This window comes from Tachyglossus aculeatus, chromosome 2, assembly GCF_015852505.1.
Source record: "Tachyglossus aculeatus isolate mTacAcu1 chromosome 2, mTacAcu1.pri, whole genome shotgun sequence".
Classification (NCBI taxonomy): domain Eukaryota; kingdom Metazoa; phylum Chordata; class Mammalia; order Monotremata; family Tachyglossidae; genus Tachyglossus; species Tachyglossus aculeatus.
In genome coordinates, this window is record NC_052067.1 from 45,363,651 (window position 1) to 45,382,318 (window position 18,668).

At 46.7% G+C, this 18,668-nt stretch overlaps 2 protein-coding genes across 4 annotated transcripts in view; one reads left to right on the forward strand and one right to left on the reverse strand.

Annotated features, from left to right (window-relative positions):
• Window positions 1–4,661, forward strand: part of ANLN (anillin actin binding protein) — a 46,379-nt gene extending 41,718 nt beyond the window's left edge. For both annotated transcript variants that reach the window (XM_038772857.1, XM_038772867.1), the window contains 3 exons: window positions 1,003–1,110; window positions 2,504–2,676; window positions 3,424–4,661. In XM_038772857.1, the coding sequence (XP_038628785.1) occupies window positions 1,003–1,110; window positions 2,504–2,676; window positions 3,424–3,547 (405 nt within the window). In that variant the 3' untranslated portion in view covers window positions 3,548–4,661. The remainder of the gene's footprint in view (window positions 1–1,002; window positions 1,111–2,503; window positions 2,677–3,423) is intronic.
• A 2,410-nt stretch (window positions 4,662–7,071) lies between these two features.
• Window positions 7,072–18,668, reverse strand: part of AOAH (acyloxyacyl hydrolase) — a 67,352-nt gene continuing 55,755 nt past the window's right edge. For both annotated transcript variants that reach the window (XM_038768273.1, XM_038768265.1), the window contains 7 exons: window positions 17,019–17,093; window positions 14,929–15,101; window positions 13,693–13,751; window positions 12,664–12,723; window positions 11,783–11,879; window positions 10,544–10,620; window positions 7,072–7,803 (listed from right to left, as the gene is read on the reverse strand). In XM_038768273.1, coding sequence (XP_038624201.1) covers window positions 7,675–7,803; window positions 10,544–10,620; window positions 11,783–11,879; window positions 12,664–12,723; window positions 13,693–13,751; window positions 14,929–15,101; window positions 17,019–17,093 — 670 coding nt within the window. In that variant the 3' untranslated portion in view covers window positions 7,072–7,674. The remainder of the gene's footprint in view (window positions 7,804–10,543; window positions 10,621–11,782; window positions 11,880–12,663; window positions 12,724–13,692; window positions 13,752–14,928; window positions 15,102–17,018; window positions 17,094–18,668) is intronic.

Below are 18,668 nucleotides of genomic sequence, written 5' to 3' on the forward strand. Positions count from 1 at the left end.
GGTTTAAGCAGCAGTGATTGAGGGGTACCATGCTTTCAGCTTCCAAGGAAATGGGAAAATTTGTAAACATTGTGGAAAATGCAAACGCAGGTTTCAGTCTGTTCTGAATATAAATTTATTGATGGAAGCTATCCTTTGGTTTATGTAAACATATTGTTGCCTTTAAAATGATTTCCTTAAGCCTGTGTTTCAACATCACACTTATTACAGAGGCACAAAATGGACATTGGCTGGCTATCAGTAGTTTCTGTACAAGGGTCAGGACTGTCTCGCACCCACCTACCTAATAATAATTAAGTGCTTACTATGTGCCAAGTACTGTTCTAAGCACCGGGGTAGGTACCAGTTGATCAGATTGGAGACAGTCCCTGTCCCACATGGAGCTCACACTCTTAATCCCCATTTGACAGGGGAGAGAACTGAGGTCCAGAGAAGTGATGGAGTAAGGCCACTCAGCAGACAAGTGGCTGTGCCGGGACTAGGATGCAGGCCTCTCTAAGAGTAGATTGAAGAAAGGCTGACTGGGGCAGGGAGCTAGAGACCCAGTTTTGGGGAGGCTGGCAAGTAGGGCTGCCTCCATTGTCCATCACCTCTCTCCCCCATCTCGCCCCTCCACACTCCCCCGCCCCCAACCAAATGAAAGACCACTGACCTGGTTCGTTTTTGAAAATGCCGCTGCCCCAAACTGAAGCAGAATGGACTGACTTAGTATCTAGTGCTAGAACTTTGTGAACTGAACCGCAGGTAAGCAGAAAAATTGCCCTGGGGAGCGTGAACCATTGCCAAATCACTGCTGCCAAAATTAGAAACTTCCAGAAGCTTATCTAGTTCTTGGCTTCCAGCAAATCCTGTCAGAATTGGGCTAGGAGCCTGAACAAAACTCCTCACTGTCAATCCTAGGACCCACGGAGGAGGCCGTGTTCAGACTTTACTGTCTTGTTATGAATGTGGTGCTTGCCTGTGTCTCATTAATGGCTAAAAGTTCCCATTTCCATTTTGCAGACCATATTTGAAGACGTTAGTGGCTTTGGCGCCTGGCATCGACGTTGGTGCGTGCTTTCTGGCTACTGTATCTCCTACTGGACCTACCCGGATGACGAAAAGCGAAAGGTAGCAAAATCTATTTGCCAGTCGCTCCCCAATGTATAGACTAGAAGAGTCGGATCATAACGCCATTCGGGTACTGATCGATTAAGTGGGGCTGTGCTCAACTGTTAGGAGGGGAGAACACTCGTAGTTTGTCGTGGTGGAATTTCTCCCAATGAATGACAGAGATGTGTGAGGAATCCTCCACCCAGCAGCCCAAGTCATCTTTCCGAGCCTTTGCTCGGCCCTAAAGGTGCCTGTCTGGGGAGTAGTTTCCTCTTTATTTTTTTTTGTTTGGCGTCTCTCAAGATCAGAAGGTCTTGCCGTCCATCCTATCCACTCTTCCCATCTAGTGGAGCAAAAGCCCCAAAGGGAAACTTCCAATGGCTCTCCACTTCCCTGCATATCCATTTTATATTTTCCAACACACATTGCTGGTTGGATGGGACCATTAGCCTGTCCCAGTAATGGCAGAGCTGATGGCTTAGAGAAGCAGCATGGCAAAGTGGATAGAGCACAGGCCTGGGAGTCAGAAGGTCATGGGTTCTAATCCTGGCTTCACCACTTGTCTGCTGTGTGACCTTGGGCAAGTCACTTCACTTCTCTGGGCCTCAGTTATCTCATCTGTAAAATGGGGATTGAGACTGAGTCCCTCATGGGGCAGGGGCTTTGTCCAACCCAAGTTGTTTGTATCAATCCCAGTGCTTAGTACAGTGCCTGGCACATAGCGATTAACAAATACCATAATAATTATTACTATTAATGAGTCTATGATTGCAATCAACTACCAAGTGTAATGCCGTCTCCAGACATAATTTATAGCCTCCAGTATTCATTCGTTCATTCAATCATTTATTGAGCGCTTACTGTGTGCAGGGCATTATACTAACTGCTTGAGAGAGTACAATATAACAGTAAATAGAAACATTACCTGCCCACCATGATCTTATAGTCTAGAGGGGGGAGACCGACATTAACATAAAGTGCAGATAATGTACATAAGTGCTGTGGGGCTGGGAGGGGATAAATGAAGGTAACAAGTCAGGGCGAGGCAAAAGGGAGAGGGAGAAGTGGAAAGGAGGGTTTAGGGAAGGCCTCTTGAGGAGATGTGCCTTCAGTAAGCTTTGAAGGGGGAGAGAATAGTTGTCTATCGGATTTGGTGGGGGGGTGGGGGAGGGGGGGAGCATTCCTGGCCAGAGCTAGAACGTGAGTGAGAGGTCGGTGGCAGGAGAGACAAGATCAAGGTACAGTGAGAAGGTTAGCATTAGAGGAGAAATGTTTGCAGTCTGGGTCGTAGTAGGAGAGTAGTGAGGTGAGGTAGGAGTGGGCAAGGTGACTGAAGTCTTTAAAGCCAGTGGTGGGGAGTTTCTACCGGTTCCAATATTTCCACTCAAAGTACGTTTTCTTTTCTTCCTAGAACCCCATAGGGAGACTGAACTTAGCCAACTGTACAAGTCGTCAGATAGAACCAGCCAACAGAGAATTCTGTGCACGACGCAACACTTTTGAATTAATCACCGCCCGACCACAGAGAGACGATGACAAAGAGACTCTCGTTAGTCAATGCCGGGACACGCTTTGTGTCACAAAGTATGTATTTAATCATAAAGTTCCACACCAGTCACTTTCCGTCCTTAGAGCGGTAATAGGGTGGGGTAACTTGGGCTTTGGAATGGGTCAGACTTTCATATTCTTACGTGACAGCATAACTTATTTTCACTGCTATCTCCAATGGGAAAACAATTACCCTCCCATTCATTAAATTTGGCCTTGAGTGATATGATTTTGGCGATGAAAGAAGTACCAGGGCTTTGGAAACCTGTATTTTGCAGACCTTGATGGGCTTTTTTATTATGGTATTTGTTTAGCTTTTATTAGGTGTCAAGCACTGTTGTAAGCGCTGGGCTTTAAAAGTGAGTAAAGGTAAAAACGGATGTCACCTGTCAAATCACCTGACTGTTAAAGGGAAAAGCAGGCAGGTCTCCCTGTGGGGCGGGGGTGAGAGGGTAAGGGTTTGGTCCCAAATGTGTGAAAACGAAGAAATTGATCAAACCGGGGCAAGAAGCAGTGGAAAGAGCTCCGGGCCTGGGACTCAGAGGACTTGGCTTCTAATCCTGACCCTGCCACTTACCTGCTGTGTGACCTGGGGCGAGTCACTTCATTCTCTGTGCCCCGGTTTCCTCTAATGCATATGTAACGTTCCCCCTCCTCCTTAGATTGCAGGACGGAGACTATCAGATCTGATAATCTGGTATCTACCGCAGTGCTTAAAACAGTGCTCGACATAGAGTAAGCACTTAGAATACAAAAATAATGATAATAACCGTCTTGCTCTAGGAACTGGTTATCGGCTGATACTAAAGAAGAGCGGGACCTCTGGATGCAGAAGCTCAACCAGGTCCTTGTGGACATTCGCCTCTGGCAACCGGATGCTTGCTACAAGCCAGTTGGCAAACTTTGAGCTCTTGGGATATGCCTTGTCTGTCCGCCATTATAAATTCACTTTGCTTATATGTTATACTTCAGGAGTTGGGAATTTCTGGTTGCATTTTAGTGCTTTAAAATCTGAAAAGGTATGTGCTAATATCTATTACACTATTCAGTATTTATGTCCCCCTGAGTGCAAAACTGTCCCCTCGGTCATCTTCAGATGCACTGGGATGCGACTCAGCTCCTTGGGGCTGAATGTGCTAAAGATGAAGGTAGTAATGTAATTAAGCAGGCAACTACAAGACCTCAGGATGTTTTGATTCTCCCTTTGGAAGGGTGACTCGGTGGTCTGGCGCACAAAGAGTTGGATAGCTAAGGAAAGGTAAAATATTGAGGCCTTCCGTGTACTTACTTACTAGCCTCCCTGCTTCTGTTGTTCCTGGTCATGTGACTAGAGCAGTGCTGAAGCTGACTTTTACAGTTTTCTAGTAAAAGTGCTAAGGGCTTTTTTGTTTGTTTTAATGGAATCATCGGACTTAAATCTGCCTCTTCAGAAACACTGCATGACAAATATTGCATAGTTTTCAGATCAATCTGTTCAAGCACTTGATGCATGATTTACAGGTATTAAGTTTTTACATATGCAGTATGGTGCACATTTTCCTAGAAATCAGATACCCCCCCCCCCCCCATCCAAAGTTTTGCCAAATAGCTTAGAAATCTTTCCAAGCGGACATGTGGGTTGGTTCCTACTGGTTCTGAACTGAGAACAAAGGTAATTTGTGAACTCTTATCTAAAGTAACTTTTACAAAGCTGCTATGCATTAATGTTTTTCTGGGCAAAATGTCTGTGACCTGACTGAACAGAAGTCTGACTTAGAACAACTGGTCAGTGAAACTGTTCACCTAGCTGGGCGATGCTCAAAAGTAAAATTATTAGGTGCTTTTCATTGGGCATCGGTTTACTAACTTTAAATACTCTGAGTGCTCTTTCTTCAGTGCTCAAGCACTGTCTTCTATAGAAACACTAAACTGTGTCAACTGTACCTTACGCGCTATGATTTTATATTCTCGTTTTGAATGTTCTCCAGAATTATGTATTATAAAAATATATTATGTTATAAACAATAAATGCTTTTGCATATCAAAGAAATAGGAGTCAATGTGCATTTGGAGCAATAAATGCAGAGTAGGTATTGGGAGGCAAGCACATAGTGACCTAGAGGAAAGAGCAAAAGTTTGGGAGTCAGGGAACCTGGCTTCATGTCCTGCCTATGTGATCTTGGACAAGCCACTTTTCGGTGCTTCTGGTTCTTCATCTGTAAAATACGGGTGACATAGCTGTTCTCCGCCCCACTTAGTCCAGGAGCTTCATGTGGGGCAGATACTGCATCCTACCTAATTGTCCTGTTTCTACCCTAGCAGTTAGTACACTGGCCTAGAGTACATGCTTCACACATACCACAGTTATGACTCCTCTCTAAATCTGCTACTGAAGCAAGGTGTGGGAAGCGTGGCATTGTAATGACAGAAGGAAACCGAGACCTTTATTTTGGCAGCATAAGATATAGTGGGCTTAGGGGACATTTCCTTACTAAGTGCTTGATTCTGCTTTAAAAAAAATTGATAGGCAAAGGTAAAGTTAGTTTTGGCCAGAGGAGCTCAAATACTACCAATCCTCATTCCAATAGCTTCCTTTTCCTTGCCTCGGGTAAAAGAAATGGAAGCCATTCCACTGAGGCCAGTAATGTATATGTTTTTGGGAGATGAGCTGGCAATTTAACACCATTCTTGCTTTCCCTTTTATTTTTCATGATAAAGCACTTACTATGTGCCAGACACTGTACTAAGCTCTATTATTATTATTATGTGCTGTCGAGTCGTTTCCAATTCATAGCGACTCCATGGATACACCTTTTCCAGAACGTCCGGTCCTCTGCTGTAACCCGCCACCTTTCTAACGGTTCTTCCCTTATCGTTATGGTCTCTAACCATCTAGCTGACGGTCTGCCTCTTCCTCATTTTCCCTGGACTTTTCTAGCATTAGTGTCTTCTCCGGAGAATTAGTCCTGATTATGTATCCAAAATATGCCAATCTGTCGAGTCGTTTGGCCTTCCAAAGACTATTTTGGTTTAATTTGCTCTAAAATATATTTGTTTTTTGGGCAGTCCATGGTATTCACAAAAGCCTTCTCCAGCACCATATTTCAAAAGGATCAATGTTCTTTCTCTCCTGTTTTTTCACTGTCCAGCTTTCGGATCCATATGTTGTCACTGGAAGCACTATTAGATACATGCTAATGGGACACAGTCCATGTCCCTCTTGGGAAAGTAGCGTGGTGTAGTGGACAGAGCACAGACCTGGGAGTAGGAAGGACCTGGGGTCTAATCCCAGCTTTCCCACCATCTATGTGACCTTGAGCAAATCATTTCACTTCTGTGCCTCAGTTCCCTCATCTATATAATGGGGACTTGAACTGTGAGCCCCATGTGAGACAGGGATTGTGTTCAACCTGATAAGCCTGTACCTACCCCATTGCTTAGTTCAGTGCCTGGCAGAAAGTACTTAAATATTTTCAAAAATCCCCATTTTACAGATGAGGTAACTGAGGCACAAAGAAGTGAAGTGACTTCCCAAAGTCACACAGCAGACACATGTCAGTGCTGGGATTAGAACCCAGGTCTGCTGGTTCCCAGGCCCTTGCTCTTTCCACTAAGCCACGCTGCCTCTCTATGACCATTCTTGGTCATTCATTCTAAACTAGTTCTTTGCCTGAAGGTGTGCACTCCCAAAAGAAAATGACTTTTCCCCATCTTCAGGGGAAGCAGCATGACCTGGGTTCTAATCCTGACTCCACCACTTACCTGCAGTGTGACTTTGGACAAGTCACTTCACTTCTCTGTGCCTCAGTTCCCTGATCTGCAAAATGGGGTTCAATCCCTGTTCTCCCTCTTACCTAAACTGAGAGCCCCATGTGGAACCTGATTATCTTGCATCTACCCCAACAATTGCCTCTTGCTGACCCCCTAGATGGTGCTTTTCGCATATTTCCTCTGCATTGCGTATGCACTTGCATTTGTACCCTTTGAGAGTTAACAAGATCACCCAGCAGACACTGAGCAGAGTCAGGATTAGAACCCAGCTCTTCCTGACTCCCAAGCCCATGCTGTTTCTCCATAATTATGGTACCTCTTAAGTGCTTTCTTTGTGCCAAGCACTGTTCTAGGCACTGGAATAGATACAAACTAATTAGGTTGCACACAGTCCCTGTGCCACATGGGATTCCCTGTCTTAATCCCCATTTTACAGATAAGGAACAGAGAAGTCATACATCAGACAAGTGGTATAGTCAGTATGAGAACCCAGGTCCTTCTAACTCCAGGCCTGTACTCTATCCAATAGGCCATGCTGCTTACCAGTGAACTGGCAAAAAAAAGGGCTGTACTCTACTGGAAAGGGAGTAACTTCTGCCTAGCATTGGTGGGTCAAAAATTAATAATAATAATATTAATGTAATTGTTAATACCACTGATCAGACAGGGTAGCAATCATGTCTTTCATTGTTTATTTCCAGGATGGTAGGTTTGCACTGTGCAGTGGGGGCTTGCATGGGGAGGGGAAGCAGGTTATGACTGAAGGGGTGGAATTAGGGGAGGGGGAACAGAGCTTAGAGTGGCCCTAGCCCAGCTTGGCAGAAGCCTTGGTCTGCTCAGAATTGTCCGATTTTTTTCAGCCCACAAGAATAATATGGCAGCAGCCATGCATTGCTCAGTACAGTCCTTGGCACATAGTAAGCATTTAACAAATACCATAATTATTACTATAGTGCTGCGCACACAGTAAGTATTCAAATATAACTGATAGATTTGGTTGAGTCCTTGGCTGGCCAAGACTATAAGCTCTTTGTGGGCATGGAATGTGTCTACTGTTGTATCATACTCTCACAAGTGCTCTGTACAGTGCTCTGCACACACTGAATGAATGAATGCTTGCCTTGCTTGTGGCGCTGAATCCCCGCTCCTGGCTCCGATGAAGAATTAAGCATCAGCATCTAGGGGACTGAGCCTCTTTGACAGTCAGGACCTTCAGCATGGACTCAGTCTATCTGAGTCATTTTAAGCCCCAGCAGGCTGTCTCACGGGGACCCCCACAGGACATCAGTGACCTCCCTGATCTCCGAACAGCTTCTCGATCTGGTCGTTGAAGGGGTTCACCTTTCCCAAGGCTTGGGGCCACCGGCGGAGAAGCGTGGTCCAGAAGAACTCTGCATGCAAAGCCAAAGCCACCTGCAAGAGACACCTGGCTGCTCACTTCGTTTTTTGACATGATCAAGCCAAAGATTCAACCATCCCCTTCTGCTTGTGCTTCCCCCACAACACACACAGGGACGTTGCTTTTTCCAGCAATAATATTCTTAGTGCAAGCTCCAAAACTGGTTCCGTGACCAGCGGGATTTTAAAACCTGGAAGCTGAATAGAATTAAATCCGATAAAATTAAATTGGAAAGCAGTGTGTCTTAGAGGAAAGAGCCTGGAAGCCAGAAGACATGGGTTCTAATCCCAGCTCTGCCACTTGCCTGCTTGGGGCCTTGGGCAAGTCAATTAATTTCTGCTTCATTTTCCTTGTTTAAAATGGGGATTCGATACCTTTTCTCCCTCCTTTCAGCGCTTGGAATAGTCCTTGGCACATAGTAAGCTCTTAGCAAATACCATCATCATCATCCTACTTGGTATGAGCTCCATGAGGGACTGATCTTGTATCCCAGCGCTTATAACAGGGCTTGGCACATAGTAAGTGCTTAACAAATACCAAAACTGTCATCTACCCCAGGGCCTAGTACAGTGCCTAACACATAGTAAGCACTTAAATACCACTAATTATTATTATTATTATTACTTAAACTAAGACCTATGCAGAACATGGACTGTGTTCAACCTGACTGACTTGTATCTACCCCATTGCTTAGAATAGTCCTTGGGTAATCAAAGAAAACTCAGATGTAGATATACTTCTATATATAGACCCCTTCCAATCTGGCTTCTATCCCCTTCACTCCACCGAAACCACCCTCTTGAAAGTCACCCATGATCTCGTTCTTGCCAATTCCAACAGCTCCTACTCCAATCAAATCCTCCCCTCAGCTGCCTTTAACACTGTGGACCATCCCCTTCTCCTGGATATGTTACCCAACCTTGGCTTCACTGACTGTCCTCGCCTGGTTTTCCTCTTATCTTTCTGGCCGTTCGTTCTCAGTCTCCTTCACGGGCTCCTCCTCCCATCCCCTTACTTTAGGGGGTCCCTCAAGGTTCAGTCCCCTTCTGTTCCTCATCTATACCCATTCCCTTGAAGAATTCATTCGCTCCTACGGCTTCAACTATCATCTCTATGTGGATGATACCCAAATCTACATCTCCTCTCCTGATATCTCTTCCTCTCTCCAGGCTCGCCTCTCCTCCTGCCTTCAGTACATCTCTATTTGATTGTCCTCCTATCACCTCAACCTTAACATATCCAAGACTGAACTCCTTATCTTTCCCCAAAACCCTGTTCTCCCCCTGACTTTCCCATCCCTGAAGACAGCACTACCCTCCTTCCCATCTCACAAGCCTGTGACCTTGGCGTTATCCTTGACTCCACTCTCTCCCCCTCCATATTCAATCCGTTACCAAATCCTGTCAGTCTCACCTTCACAACATGGCTAAACTCCGCCCTTTCCTCTCCTTCCAAACCACTACCACATTAGTACAATCACTCTTCCTACCCCTCCTAGATTACTGGAAATGGAAATGGGGGCTTGGCGCTGGTGAGGGGCAATGGGGTCCCTTGTCCCCAGTGGCAGGCACGACTTGCCCTACCTTGGGGGTGACTGGAGAGATTCATTCATTCTTTCACTAGTATTTATTGAGTGCTTACTGCATGCAGAGCTCTGTACTAAGCACTAGAGAAGCAGTGAGGCTCAGTGGAAAGAGCACGGGCTTTGGAGTCAGAGGTCACGGGTTTAAATCCTTAGCTATGTGACTTTGGGCAAGTCACTTAACTTCTCTGTGCCTCAGTTACCTCATCTGTAAAATGGGGATGAAGACTGTGTGCCCCCTATGGGACAACCTGATTACCTTGTAACCTCCCCAGCGCTTAGAACAGTGCTTTGCACATAGTAAGCACTTAATAAATGCCATTATTATTATTATCATTATTATTATTACTGCATTAGCCTCCTTTCTGACCTAGCCTCCTGCCTCTCCCCACTCCAGTCCATACTTCACTCCCCTGCCTGGATTATCTTTATACAGAAATGTTCAGGGCATGTCACCCCCTTCTTCAAAAATCTCCAAGGGTTGCCTATTGACCTCCGTATCAAAAACTCCTCACCATTGGGTTTAAAGCTCTCCATCACCTTGTCCCCGCAACCTCACCTTGCTTCTCACAACCCAGCCCACACACTCCACTCCTCTGCCACTAACCTCCTCACTGTTGCTCCATCTCTCCTGTCTCACCACTGACTCCTGCCCATGTCTTACCTCTGTCCTGGAACACCCTCCTTCCTCTAATCTGCCAGACAATTACTCTCCCCCTCTTCAAAGCTTTACTGAAGTCACATCTCCAAGAGGTTTCCCAGACTAAGCCCCACTTTTCCTCATCTCCCACTCCCTTCCATGTCATCCTGATTTGCTCCCTTTGCTCGTCCCCCCTTCCCTGTGCCAAAGCACTTATGTATAGATCTGTAATTTAATATATTGTTGTACTTCCCAAGTGCTTAGTACAGTGGTCTGCACACAGTAAGCGCTCAATAGATATGAATGAATGAATGTCTTTTTACTTGTATTGATGTCTGTCTCCCCCCCACCCCCAGACTGTGAGCTGGCTGTGGGCAGGGATTGTCTCTCTTTATTGCTGGATTGTACTTTCCCAAGCTCTGCACACAGTAAGCGCTCAATAAATATGATTGAATGAATGAACTGAATGAACCAGGGGTCCCTGACTCCTGGCTCCAGGCTCTTTCTGCTTCACCAATTTTTAAGACATTACCTCGCTTGGGTGGAAGCCATCAACTGGTTCGATCAGCTGCCAGGGTTGGCCTCCTCTTTTCTTCCACTCCTTGGCAACTGCAACCAGACAATCTCAGGGAGTTATACACAGACACACACACGTAGACAAACTCTCTCTTTCTGCCTGATAATCCCAGTTCTACCATTTGTGTGCTGTGTGACCTTGGACAAGTCATTTCGCTTAGAGAAGCAGCATGTATAGTGGATAGAGTATGGGCCTGGGAGTCAGAAGGTCCTGGGTTCTAGTCCCCACTCTGCCACTGCTCTGCTGTGTGACCTTAAGTCATTTCACTGGGCCTCAGTTACCTCATGTGGAAAATGGGGATTGAAACAGAGCCCCACGTGGGACAGGGACTGTGTCCAACCTAATCTGCTTGCATCCACCCCAGGGTTTAGTACAGTGCCTGGCGCACAGTAAATGCTTAATACCAAAATTATTATTTTTATTCTCTGGACCTTATTTCCCTCATCTGCAAAATTCATTCAATCCTATTTATGAATCTTGGTTCTACCACTTGTCTGCTGTGAGGCCTTGGGTGAGTTACTTCACTTCTCTGGGCCTCAGTTACCCCATCTGTAAAATGGGGATTAAGTCTGTGAGCCTCAAGAGGGACAGAGACTGTGTCCAACCTGATTGCTTGTATCCACTCCAGTGCTTAGTACAGTGCTTGGCACATAGTACGCACTTAAATACCACAATTATTATTAGTATTATTGTTATTGAGCACTTACTGCATGCAGAGAGCACTGTACTAAGCAACTGGGGAAGTACAATACAACAATAAGGAATGGCATTCCAGGCCCACAATTAGCTCACAGTCTGGAGATGGGATCTAGAGATGTAAAATGGGAATTCAATCCCTCTTTTCCGTCCTTCTTAGACTGTGAGCCCCATGTTGGACTTGATTATCTCATATTTATCCCAGCGCTTTGTATTGTGCCTGGCACATAGTAAGTGTTTAACAATTACCACAGTTATTATTATTATTATTATTATTATTTTAGGTGCAGGCATCCCCCTGCCAGCCTAGGCTAGCCCACCCCATCTCCCTAGCAGCTCCTGAGGATGCCCAGCAGGTTCCGGGCAGAAGGAGGCAAGCCTGGATCCCCAGTGAAGGCCTACTCAGCTTGGCGGGGTTCTCGCAGGGAGGCGGGGATCCGGGAGCATCGGGCAGTGGCAACAGTGCCCTTCCTTCCCCACCGCCCGGTGCCCACTTACTCTGCTGGAGCGGGTAGTTGACGTACAGCAGCTTGAAGCTGGCAAACGCCTCATGGTCGGCGACTTCCTGCAGCACACGGGAAAGCTGGGCAGCTCTCTGGAGAGGAGGAGGAAGAGGAGAGGGCTGGGGGGTCCTGGGGAGTGTTGTCGAGCCCACTGCCCACCCAGGGGGACAGCTGGGGAGAAACAAGGCAGCTGGGGCCTGCCCCCCAAGAGCGCTTAGTACAGTGCTTTGCACACAGTAAGCATTCAGTAAATATGATTGAATAAATGAAGGAGAGGGGCAGGCCCCAGCTGAGGAAAAAGGCCCTCCCCAGGTTGGGGGCTGAGTGCTTCCCTCCTCTGAGTGGAGGGAAACCGAGAAGCAGCATGGCTCAATGGCTAGAGAATGGGCCTGCGAGTCAGTTGGTCACGGCTTCTAACACTGGCTCCGCCACTCGTCTGCTGTGTGATCTCGGGCAAGTCACTTCACTTCTCTGGGCCTCCGTTCCATCATCTGGAAAATGGGGATTGAGACCATGCGTCCCATTTAGGACAGGGACTGGGTCCAACCTGATTTGCTTGTATCTTCCCCAGCCCTTAGTACAGCGCCCGGCCCATAGTAAGCGCTTAACAAAACCAATATTTTTATTATTATTCTGGGTGTCTGGCCACCTGTTCCTGGACCACCCTCCGGCTGGATAGGCTCGAAGGCCGCTCCGTCCCCCAGCTGTCCCGGCCGAGGCACAGGCCCAGCCTGAGACCCCCAGCTTGGGGTCCTCAGAGAAACCAGGTGGGCAGCCCGGGGCCTGGAGGCTCGACCCAATCCGGCCTTCGCCACCAGGAAAATGACGGCGATAACCCCTCGTCCCCCAACCCTGAGACTGGGGGGCCTGCCATACCTCTGAAGTGAAATTTCTGAGGGTCTCATTCGTAGACATCCACCCCTCGCAGGGGTTCACCTGCGGGGAGAAGCACACGGCTGCTAGAGGAGGTGGGGGACCCACCGTGCCCATGACCCAAGCCTGATGCATCCACACGTGTGCGTGTGAGGATCTGGGTGTGCAAGGGTGATGGTGGTGCCTGGGGGTACATGTGGGGGCTTTGCACATGGTAAGTGCTCAACAAATAAGATTGAATGAATTGAATGAATAAATATCTCTAGACTGTAAGCTCATTGTGGGCAGGGAATTTATCTATTGTTCTAGTGTACTCTCCCAAGCGCTTAGCCCAGTGCTTTGTGCACAGTATGCGCTCAATAAATATGATCGAACGAATGAGTGATTAAATGGGCATGTGCATTGTACACACTTGTCTGCTCTGTGACCTTGGGCAAGCCACTTCACTTCTCTGTGCCTCAGTTATCTCATAGAGAAGCAGCGTGGCTCAGTGGAAAGAGCACAGGCTTTGGAGTCAGAGGTCATGGGTTCAAATTCTGCTCCGCCACTTGTCAGCTGTGTGACTTTGAGCAATTCACTTAACTTCTCTGTGCTTCAGTTACCTTAACTGTAAAACGGGGATTAAGATTGTGAGCCCCACATGGGACAACCTGATTACCTTGTATTCTCCCCAGTGCTTAGAACAGTGCTTTGCACAGAGTAAGCACTTAAATGCCATCATTATTATTATCTGTGAGCTCCATGTGGGACAGGGACTGTGTCCAACTTGGTTACCTTGTATCTATCCCAGCACTTAGAACAGTGCTTGGTACATAGTAAGTGCTTAACAAATACCATCATTATTATTGTTATCATACACATGTGATATTAGTTAAGTGCTCACTGAGCGCCAAACACTGAGCTAAGCAGTGGAGAAGATCAGGCAGTCCCTGTCGCACATGGGCTGTGCTGCATGGAACGGGGGGTGGGTGGGTGGGTGGGGTGTGTGTGTGCAATCCTCAGAAGAGTGAGAGGCAGAAGACGCGTGCTTACCTGAAGACAGCTGAGGAATGTGTAAAACTGCTTGTAGGTGACATCTTTATTTAACTGCCCTGAAAAACAGGCAGTCGGTCATTCAGACAGGCAGGCTGTTGCCTGGGCCTCCCCTCCACCCTCCCCAACCCTCCATCCCACTCCCACCCTGAGTTAGTCTGGACGTGGAAAGCCCTTAATCTCACCGCAGTCCTGAAAGCCAAACGGGGCTTTGGAGTAGGCCTGGAGTCAGTCTGTCAGTCTATTGTATTTACTGAGCACTTACTGTGTCCTGGGCACTGTACTGAGCTCTTGGGAGAGTTCAGTAACAATATATAACAGGCACATTCCCCGCCCACAGTGAGCTTACAGTCTAGAGAAGCAGAGTGGCTTAGTGGAAAGAGGCTGAGGAGTCAGAGGTCATGGGATCTAATCCCGGCTCCACCACTTGTCTGCTGTGTGACTTTGGGCAAGTCACTTCACTTCTCTGTGCCTCAGTTACCTCATCTGGAAAATGGGGATTGAGATGTGAGCCCCACTTGGGACAACCTATCTCGTATCTACCCCAGCGCTTATAACAGTGCTTGGCACATAGTAAGGGCTTAACAAATCCCATCATTATTAGAGGGGAAGATGAACATTGAAAGAAGTCAGTAAATGACAGATATGGACATAAGTGCTGAGGGGCTGGGACAGAGGGATGATTAAAGGGGGCAAGTCAGGGTGATGCAGAAGGGAGCAGGAGAGGAAGAAAGGGGGGTTTGGTCAGGGAAGACCTGGAGGAGATGGGCCTTCGCTAAGGCTTTGAACGGGGGGAGAGTCATTGTCTGAGGGATTTGAGGAGGGAGGGCATTCCAGACCAGAGGCAGGACGTGGGCCAGGGGTCGATGGCAAGATAGATGAGATCAAGGTACGGTGAGAAGGTTGTTGTTAGAGGAGCAAAGTGTGTGGTCTGGGTCCGTATCCATAATTTATTTTAATGCCTGAGTCCCCTCTGTGAACTGTAAGCTCCTTGTGGGCAGGGAAGGGATCTGACAATTCTGTTCCATTGTACTCTCCCAAATGCTTAGTTCAGTGCTCCAGAAATGGTAAGTGCTCAGTAAATACCATTGACTGACTGAGAGAGGCAGACTGGTGAGCTGGCGTGGAAGCCCGGGATCTAGTGGTCTTGCCGGCCCCCCTCCCAGCAGCAAGTCGGTTCCAGGACCCAGGCAGGGCCGCCCCTCCCCATCCCCCAAAATCCTTTCGAGTGTCTACCGAGAGGGTGGAATCTGTCGTGCAAATGATCCCATAGGAAGCGTCCATCCACCAGGCCGCTGAGAACCACGTGGCTGCCTGGGGGGAGGCGGGAATCCAGGATCCGCAGGGCCTCCAGGACGTGGGAGCGCATGGCTAAGGGGCTGGTCATGTGGGCGGTGGTGTCTGCTTTCCTGGAGAAGGAGCAGAGGAGAAGGCTCATGCCCGGGGCCGGATGGGGAATGGGGCCTCGTCCAGGCTGGGAAACAGGGCCAAAGAGGCCGACTGGCCCAAGGTGTGGTTTAATGGATGGAGCGCGGGCCTGGGAAGCAGAAGACTTGAGTTCTAATCCCGGCTCCGCCACCTGTCTGCTGGGTGACCTTGGGCAAGTCACTTCACTTCTCTGGGCTTCAGTTACTTCATCCATAAAATGGGGATTGAGACCATGAGCCCCATGTGGAACAGGGACTGTGTCCAACCTGACTAATTTGTATCTACCCCAGTGCCTAGAACAGTGCTTGGTACATAGTAAATGCTTAACAAGTACCATAATTCTTCTTATTATTATTATTAATACTCTTGTCCTCAAACTCCCTTCCCAGAGTCCTGGCTCTCCCTGGATGGAGGTCCTGACTTCCTGGATGACAGGACAGAAGCTGGGTCTGAGGGGTATTTGTTAAGAGGAGAGTTCCACTTCATTATCAAGGTATTTTTAAACGCAGTTCAGGGTAATCAGGTTAATCTGAGGAAGAATTCCCCTTGCTTGAAGAACCTGGAAGCAGTGTGTCCTGATAGAATGAGCATAGGCCTGGAAGTCAGAGGACATGGGTTCTAATCCCAGTTCTGCCACATGTCTGCTGTGTGACCTTGGGCAAGTCAAATATATAGCTATAATTCTATTTATTCTGTTGGTATTGACACCTATCTACCTGTTTTGTTTTGGTTTTTTTGGCCTGTCTCCCCCTTTCTAGACTGTGTTGAGTAGGGACTGTCTCTATATGTTGCCGATTTGTACTTCCCAAGTGCTTAGTACATTGCTCTGCACACAGTAAGTGATCAATAAATATGATTGAATGAATGAATGAATAAATTTAACTTCTCTGTGCCTCAGTTACCTCATCTGTAAAATGGGGATTGAGACTGTGAGCCCCACATTGAACAGGGATTGTATCCAACCTGATTTGCTTGTATCCACCCCAGCACTTAGTACAGTGCCTGGCACATAGTAAGTGCTTAACAAATACCATTATTATTATTATGACTTTATTATTATTATTATCATTAATCTGTCTCCCATTCTAGACTGTAAGCTCATTAAGGGCAGGGAACATGTCTGTTGACTGTTATATTGTACTCTCCCAAGTGCTTAGTACAGTGCTCTGCACACCATAAGCACTCAATAAATACTCCCATTAACTGATCGATAGTAAGCGCTTAACAAACACCACAATTACTATCATGCTCATTTCCAGGCTCTAAACTTGAACAGCTTTATGGCACAAACTCTCCCCACAGTAAGTGAAAAATGGCCACTTCCTGCTTCTGCAGGAACTTCGATCCTTCCTCCTCATCAGGATGAGTGGAAATGGCGGTGGAATAATAATAATAATAATAATAATAATAATAATAATAATAATAATTGTTAAGCTCTTACTATGTGCCAAGCACTCTTCTAAGCACTGGGGTAGATACGAGGTTGTGCTACATGGGGTTCACTGTCTTAAATCTCCATTTTACAGAAGAGGTAACTGAAGGAAGGAGAAGTTAAGCAATTTGCCCAAGATCACAGAGCAGACGATTAGAACCCATGTCCTCTGACTCGTAAACCTGTGCTGTTTGCACTAAGACCCCCGGGTCCTTGGCTGTTGAAGGCCCCGCTGTTGGGTAGGGACCGTCTCTATATGTTGCAAACTTGTACTTCCCAAGCACTTAGTACAGTGCTCTGCACACAGTTAAGCGCTCAAAAAATACGATTGAATGAATGAATGCGAACATGGGGATAAAGCAAGCAATCCATAAATCATGCAAGCAAGCCGAAAGGTAAAGGCCAAAACACCAAAGACCACCACTGTAAAGGCAAGCAAGAAAATCTGAATAGTTTGAACACTCACCCATTGCAAACATCATTCCCAATCATGGAGTAGATGACCAGAGCTGGATTATCCTTCAACTGCTGCCTGGACAAACTTGTGAGAATAAAAGGAAAGTCGGAAGTTTGCAATCAATAAACGTCACCAGTGGGGTTTCTTGAGTGCCTGCCGATTTCTAAGTACCGGGGCAAGTTTAATGGAAGCAAGGGAAATGTTGCCTGCCCTCAAGTAGTTTACAGACTGATGGAGAAGACAAAAAGTAATTACAAATAGAGGGGGCAGGAGAAAGAATAAGGATAGGAATACAAATCTATCTCAGCCAAATAAAGAATTAAATGTACAAATGAATCAGAATATATATAGGGAATAAAAATATACAAAGTTCTGGGGATGGGGCTAAGTTCTAAGTGGGAGAGTTGCCTTGATAAATACAATAACTGGTTTTTTTTTCAAATGGCATTTGTTAGGCATTTACTATGTGCCAGGCACTGTTCTAAGCACTGGGGTAGATTCAAGATAATCAGATTGGACCCAGTCCCTGTCCCATATGGGGCTCACAGTCTTCATCCACATTGAGTGGATGAGGTAACCGAGCTCTTATTATGTGCCAAGCCCTGTTTAAGCCCTGGGGAGAATAATTATTGTGCTATTTTTTAGGTGCTTACTATGTGCCAGGCACTGTACAAAGTGTTAGGGTGGATACATGGAAATCGTGTTGGACACAGTCCCTGTCCCACATGGGGCTCACAGTCTCAAACCTCATTTTACAGATGAGGCACTGAAAAGTGAAGTGACTTGGCCAAGGTCACACAGTGGACAAGTGGGGGAGCCGGGATCAGAACCCTACTGAGAGCTCACCTCCTCCAGGAGGCCTTCCCAGACAGAGACCCCTTTTTCCTCTCGTCCTCTCCATCCCCCCCACCCTACCTCCTTCCCCTCCCCACAGCACCTGTATATGCGTTTGTACAGATTTATTACTCTATTTATTTTACTTGTACATATTTACTATTCTATTTATTTTGTTAATGATGTGCATCTATCTTTACTTCTATTTATTCTGATGACTTGACACCTGTCCACATGTTCTGTTTTGTTGTCTGTCTCCCCCTTCTAGACTGTGAGCCCATTGCTGGATAGGGACCATCTCTATATGTTGCCAACTTGTACTTCCCAAGCGCTTAGTACAGTGCTCTGCACACAGTAAGTGTTCAATAAATACAATTGAATGAATGAATGAATGAATGAATGAACCCACGATCTTCTGCCTCCCAGGACTGTGCTCTATCCACTCCACCAAAGAAGATACAAGATATTCAGGTTGGATACAGTCCCTGTCCCTCATGGGGCTCACAGCCTAAGTAGGAGGGAGAGGAAGTATCAAAACGCTCTTTTACAGATAAGGAAATTCAGACCCAGAAAAGTGAAGTGATTCGCCCAAGGTCACACAGCAGGCAAGTGGAAGAACAGGGATTAGAACCCAGGTCCTCTGACTCCCAGGCCCAGGATCTATCCACTAGGCCATGCTGCTTTTTCAGTGTAAATGCTGGATCTGTAGGTTGTAATCTCGTTGTGTGCTATTTATTGTTCTTTTGTACTCTAAGTGCTCAGTACAGTGCTCTGCACACAGTAAGTGCTCAACAAATACGACTGAGTGAATGAATGAATGAATCC